Source organism: Ostrinia nubilalis, chromosome 17 (genome assembly GCF_963855985.1).
Source record: "Ostrinia nubilalis chromosome 17, ilOstNubi1.1, whole genome shotgun sequence".
Lineage (NCBI taxonomy): Eukaryota > Metazoa > Arthropoda > Insecta > Lepidoptera > Crambidae > Ostrinia > Ostrinia nubilalis.
Window position 1 is genome coordinate 10,683,944 of NC_087104.1, and position 7,231 is coordinate 10,691,174.

General features: G+C 37.0%; 1 protein-coding gene across 1 annotated transcript; it reads right to left on the bottom strand.

The window, feature by feature from the left end:
- Positions 1 to 3,922: 3,922 nt before the first annotated feature.
- Positions 3,923 to 6,289, bottom strand: LOC135080065 (hydroxymethylglutaryl-CoA synthase 1). The gene has a single exon (XM_063974742.1). It carries the CDS (start codon positions 5,859 to 5,861, stop codon positions 4,491 to 4,493), a length of 1,371 nt encoding a protein of 456 aa, XP_063830812.1. The 5' UTR covers positions 5,862 to 6,289; the 3' UTR covers positions 3,923 to 4,490.
- Positions 6,290 to 7,231: the final 942 nt, after the last annotated feature.

Consider the following 7,231-nt stretch of genomic DNA (forward strand, 5'->3'; position numbering starts at 1 on the left):
ACGAACAAACAGATTTCACTTCACCACCACGTGGCAGGAATTACAAAGTGCATAATGACACAGAACAAATACTTGCACTAAGTTATTAACAAGTAGATATCGCTCTTTATGACTCAGTATTCTGAGCAAATAATGAGATCTGCGAGATGAGATCTGTAAGAGGCGACTTACGTTAAAGAGAGAACGGGCAGCAGCACTGTCTGAAGCCATCTGAAGCATTAATCTTTTAAATTGCTATCTCTAACCTGCCTGGCAAGCATGGAGTTTATGGCCAAACCCTCTACTAAAGTGGAGGAGGCTCATACTTAGTCCAGCAGTGGACTATAAAGGGCCGGCCCAATGTAGTAGATTTTGTGGTAGTAGGCAATTTAGCCTGTATTACCTAGGTATGAAATACGAATAAGTAAAGCAGATTTTTTGTATTGGATTGCTTCTCGAAATTAAATGTGTCAAGATGTGTCACTTTTACCACAGAATAGTAGTACTCCTAGCATTAGATTAGAATAATATAGGCACGCAAGATCTTGATCATGATGAATTTACCAGGACAAAGGTTACCTTTTAATGTTACAACAAATATAGGAATTTACCTCTAATTTAAATAATTTGAAGGGCCCGAAAAAATAGATTTCTGGTTTAACCGGCTGCGGCCTTGGGATCTTAAAATACTTATCTACCTACAAGTTGCCATTTATTTACATTTAAGTATTTAGGCACATCTATAATAATTAATGATTGATTATTATTTTCTCACAAAAAAAGTAGAATATGAATAACCTAGCGTAGTGGCACCAATGATCGACACTTTAAGGAGATATTGGGCTTCTTATTAAGATTAAAGGTCATTTAGTCATCTTTAAACCAAAAGTAACGATTGAGCATGATAAGGTATATTCTTGAGATAAGAATAGGATGTATTATTTTTATTAACTATACACGGACTAGAAAAAAATCCCAAAAAATGAAAAAGCATATAAATCTCCAATCATCGACACCGAATCTCCAGTAGTCAACACCCAGTCATCGACAGCTGCCACTTACCGACACCCAGTTATCGACGATCTCCTTTTTTGGCAAGTACTCGACCAGGTTTAGGACGGAAGCTCTGCCAGTCCTGGCTGGTGTACTGCCGGTCGACTTAGAGGTACAGAAGCGTGCGGATATGTACTTCGCATCAGGGAAAATATACCTAACCTCCGATTTCTTAAAAAAATAAGCCGATTATTTGATTCCCGAGAAGTCGTTGAAGAGGAATTACTTAATGAATGGCAAAAAAGATGGAATACGTCAGTCAAAGGGCGTCACTTATATAATTTCCACTGCAGACCCACGATACCCCTGGCGATACTCCTGGTGGTATCGTGGGTCTCGTTAAAGAACTACACTTCAGACCCACGATACCCCTGGGAGTAAAGTTGACAAACGAGGACCGGCGCGGGCGCGGCGGGCCGGGAGGGGACGCACAGTGCACACGGCCAGTGCACAGTGTTGTGGAATACCTCTTTGAATTCTAAATTGATTTCATTGAACATGCATACCCACGATACCACCAGGGGTATCGCCAGGGGTATCGTGGGTCTGCAGTGATAATTTCTTCCCGAATGTACGCGAACGTCTAACTAGGCGATGGTTAGAAATCGACCATTGCTCGTCGCAGTTCCTCACGGGGCATGGCAACTTTAAACATAAACTTCACTAATTCAAACTAGTTCCGTCTCCTTTTTGCGAGTGTTCCACTAATGATGTTGCGGGTCCAATGACAGTTTAACTTTCCCCCGGGACAAACTTGACCTTCATTGGTTGGGTTTTTGTGGCGGTCAAGCCGTAGATCCTGGCTACACAGGAGTTGCAGTGGTGGGAACGAGAGGTGGGAATAGTCCCGATTTTAGTTAAAACTGTGCTCGGCCCCATTATACAGGGTGCAAACGAAAAGTGATCTCACTCGATTATTTCTAAACTATCTATACAAGATATCGAAAAACTGGTTATTGATCCTGAAAGTGCTTCACGAGCTCTTTCAAACGGTATCAGTAATAGGTTTTCAGGCTTCATACTAAATGTTTTCAGGCTTCATACTAAATGTATGCAAGCCACACAATATTAGAAGTGTTAATTTTTTTTTATTCAATAATAAACACTTAAATTGAACTCCAAATTGCATTCTTATTTAGAAAACATTGGTTGTAGGCTTTACTTACTATAATATTATCAAGAAATGAGTGCCAATATGACTGTGGCAGTACTAAATGTGTGGAAGCTGGTAACATTGAATTTTCGGATAGATCAAGTTTATTTTGTAACCTATTATTGGTACCGTTGGATAGAGCTCGTGAAGCACTTTCAGGATCAGTAACCAGTTTTTGGATATCTTGAATAGTTTTTAATATAATGTGGTTTTACTAAATGTATGGAAGCCGGAAACATTGAATTTTCGGATAGATCCAGTTTATTTGGTAACCTATTATTGGTACCGTTGGATAGAGCTCGTAAAGCACTTTCAGGATCAGTAATCAGTTTTTGGATATCTTGTATTAGTTAAGAAATAATGGAGTGAGATCACTTATCGTTTCCACCCTGCATAATATAGTGTAACCCATTGTTGTTTTTCCCGAAATTTTATCATGGAGCGTAATCCTACCTAGGTACTCCGAAACGTTTAGCAGCAACTGCAATCTTTTCGCAATTTTAACAGCTTCTACAGCTTTTTCTAACTTCTCGGGAGAATAATTTTTTCTTGAACCAATCATCGACATATATTATTCCCCAATAATCGACACTTGTCGATTACTGGTAGCTCGACTATAAATAGTTTACTTCAAATATCTATTAAATGCGCAAAGTCATAAGAACTATATTCGGTTGTCAAATGAAAAATGTTCCAAAAAATTACTATCGACACGTGTCGATTATTGGAAAAGTCAGTTTGTGAAAACCAGTGATCGACACCAACATTTTACTAATATCAAAATAACATTTTAAATTCGTTATAACAAAAATGGATTCTATAGTTCTTAAAGTAACCCGTAAAAAAGATAAAATTCAAATAAGTTACAATACAGTAGTGTAATTAACAAAAAATGTACTCACTTCCTTATGGATTTTACTAAGAAATGTTGTTATTTTCACCGGTACTCAGCCGCAATCAGTTGTTATACTGCCATTTTCAAAATAAATTGGCGGATTTTGCTTAAATGTCAATGGGAGGCAGTCAAAAGTGTGCTTTCTATGGTACAGTGTTGACATATTAAGAAATCGATTTTATACTCTTATTTTATTGAATCAAAAAATAAAGTGTCGGTCATTGGTTCTTGTCGGTCATTGGTGCCACTACGTTACCTACATTTTCTAGAAAATGTGAGAGCTCAACCAAAAAAGTTTTATAAGAAACAAATACCTATCTACAACCTGTTTGTGGATAGTACAAAACAATAGTTTTGGACCAAAAAAAGTGGAAAATATTTAAAGTGTGGTTTTTTCCATAGTGACGACATGGCAATGGCAACTATTTACAAGTTAGATGATAATACAAGTTAGTTATAAATACTTATTTGGATATCCCAACTAATCCCAACTAATCCCAACTAATATTATAAATGCGAAAGTAACTCTGTCTGTCTGTCTGTCTGTCTGTCTGTCTGTCTGTTACGCTTTCCCGCTTAAACCTCACAACCGATTTTGATGAAATTTGGCATAGAGATAGTTTGAGTCCCGGGAAAGAACATAGGATAGTTTTTATCCCGGTTTTTGAAACAGGGACGCGCGCGATAAAGTTTTTCTGTGACAGACAAAATTCCACGCGGGCGAAGCCGCGGGCGGAAAGCTAGTGGATAAATAAGAGATAATGAATAATGGGCACATTATAACAGTAAAAAAGTAGAAACAAAAATAAGGAATTCATAGAATTTCCAATAAAACAGTAAACTGAGCACCAATAAAACAATTTATTAAAACTCAAAAATGCATAAATATAATATAATTTTCAACCCATTAGGTATATGGATTTCATTTCTTGGATATCAAGTTCCAAATTGTATGTGATTAGCAAACTAATCAGAAATACAATTAAAAAATTATAAAGGATAAACAATCATTAGACAATCTTCAACAAAAATTATACAGTAGCCAAGTACAATCAATATAATGCCTGCTTATATTAATAGTAAAAATGCATTAAGTCCCTATCATAAATATTTTTAAAATGAATCATTTTTTACGTCATTAGATAAAAATAATTAGGGTTCTATGACATCAACATCATGTAATTGTTTTAGAGACATTATGTAATCTTATTTGTGGTCTATTAGAAAACTGGAATTACCAAGAAACTTGTTATTAATTATACCAAATTAACAAACAAACACATTTTGCACAAATAAATCATTAAAATTGTATATCCTTCAAATGAACTATTCTAATTACACAGAAGTCAATCATTTCTCCAACACCATGTCAATATCTACACCCAACTCAATATACTAAACTAAGATAACTTAAACTTTACGTTCATAAGTACGTCTTCTTTGGTCATCAATGTCAACGAGGTAGTATGTACCAGGGAATAAGATATCTATGGACCCTGATGGCTGGTATGGTGCGGTATGGTAATTCTTTGTTCTCACATCCATGATATCCGTAAATATTTGAGGATCAACACACTCTCTCTTATCCAACATCGAAACAGTGTCATGCAAGGAACTGATTAATGTTGCTAATTTTGAACCAGCGCTCATATCGTTGCATATATTTATGGAGTACATCGTCGAAGCCAGGCCAGATCCATAAGAGAACAAAGCAAACTTCTTCCCCACTAACTGATCTGGAGATTTACTAATAAGGTACGATAAAAGTCCTCCGTACAATGACGGCGTGTACATATTACCTACATTTCTTGCTATATGTAATGATGGTTTTGTCTTTTCATTAAATAACGTTTCACTGTATGTCATGAAGGCTTTCTCCACATCTCTGTCAAAGTATGTCTCTTCTAACTTATAGTTGCTAAACTTAGACAATCCTGGAAATTGCTTCTCACGTTCTTCAGGAGACAAATTCAAAAAATCATTAAAACAAACTCGTGCTAATGACTTCTGCACCAATTTGCAATACGGTGAGTGGAATAGCATACCGTCTAAACTCAGCAATCCTTTAAAGCTTGGATCAGTTCTCCTCATTTTCTTTGAAAATAAGTTGTAACAATTATCTAAAGCACTGAGGTAGCACTTGATTGATAGTTTACCATCAACCAATGGGAATTCTGATGCTAGATCTGGCTTGTAAAAGTCGTATGCATGTGTCATGTATGAAGCTCGTACTCCTCTGTCAAAGACTAAAGGTGCATTTGGTCCGACCAGCATGGCTACAGCGCCTGCTCCTCCTGTGGGTCTGGCAGGTCCCCTGCCGTACACTGCAATGTCTCCAGCCACCACTATAGCCTTTCTGCCATCCCACGATGATGATTCAATCCAATTGATTGCATTGAAGAGAGCAGCAGTGCCTCCATAGCAGGCATTAGTAGTATCAATCCCTTCAATATCTGTGGCACCTACTTTTGTAAACAAGGTCATGAGGAAAGTTTTGACACTTTTACTTTTATCAATAATAGTCTCAGTACCGACCTCCAGGCGTCCTATATCATGTAAATCTAGGTTATTCTTCTCTATCAGCCTGTGGAGTGCTGTGAGGCAGATGGAGTTGATGTCTTCCCGGTCGCTGCAGAATCCCATCTTGCTCTGGCCGAGCCCGATCGTGTATTTTCCCGTGGACACTTCATCGAATTTCTCCAATTCGTTCTGATCGACGTACTGTGACGGGAAGTACAATTCCATAGCCAGAATGCCAACGTTCTCAACTCGGCCACCCATGGTTGCTGTTTACGCGATAACTTTCACGATCAAGGTTACTAGGAAACGCGCTGTTACGCGTGAATCGGCAAGTTAAGTAGGGACGTGTTAACCGCACGGTAACTGACGCGGACTGATGCGCCCCGCCACACTCCGCTGGAGACCCGTCTGGTCGTTTCTACGTAAGCAATCCCGACGCTACCGGTACATCATTGACCTACAACGAGACCAATAACCAGCTTTCTTTCACACGCATACGAGTGAGTTATGAATTTAAACAGTCGTCGACCGGAAACCAGTACGCATGGTCTTATCACTTAAAGTGATTAAAGTTTTTATTAAAATTCACTTTTCTTGAGATTTTAGATATAAATAACGCACTTATTTAATTTAATTACTCGAGTTCGTGTTAATTTTTTTTGACAGTGAGTGCCGGAGAGCGAATTTTAAGAGCTGTCACGTGTGACACGTGTCATCAGCAGCTGTCTATGACGTTATTTTTTTTTTGCGTTACTTACATCAAGATATCGTATTTGTTACATTTTAATCAAATTGAATTAAATTGTTTATAGCCTGACCAGGAACATAAAAACCCTCGCCATGTTGCGGAAAACTAATGGTACTAATTTCTTTTAATGGCAACAGTAACTGAAAACTTCATTGACATGTCACCTTGCATGTCAGTCTATTGCTGTCAAAGTGTAAACAAACTTTATTTTAAATGTGCGCAATTGATTTTGTGAATTAAATTGCTAAAATCTTTTTATAGTCGTGAAAGAAAAGTGGTTCACAATGTGTTAAGTATTTGTCGAAGAGAAATACTAAGGGTTCCGACAATATTTTCATTGAATAATGTTTCTGACAAAGGTTGTCAAATTGACTGACATGTTTATCGTATAGTACAGTCCACTATGAAAATTAGCTGTGGTTTGTTTCAACTACCTATTTTAAATTTTTTTGTCACTTTCTAAGTGTTGAATTTTATGGAATTGGGAAAGAAGTACCGAGTTTGAAGCGTTCATGAGCAGACATTGCAGTTGAATATTCAAGTTCTGAATTTGATTATTGATGAATAATAAAATAAATCCTACTAGCTCGATTGATGGTTTCATTTAATTTATTTGAACCAGGTTACCTATAATAATATTTTTTCGTTAATTTATGAAAATATCAAATTAGCCCGTAATCCTAAATCCTGATACATAAAGATAGCCTATTAATTTAACACAGGTACGACTGTACTCAGTGTTGCACTATCAAATGCAATTGACGCGCCTCTATGCCAGGGTTTTTATGTTCCTGGTCAGGCTATACATTTATATTTCTTCAAGAAATAGAGGAAAACTCCAACTAATTTAGAAAAAAGAAGTTATCCTAAATTTTAGTTTTTA

Coding starts and splice junctions, on each gene's coding strand:
- LOC135080065 (XM_063974742.1), bottom strand. CDS start 5,861: ATGGGTGGCCGAGTTGAGAACGTTGGCATTCTGGCTATGGAATTGTAC.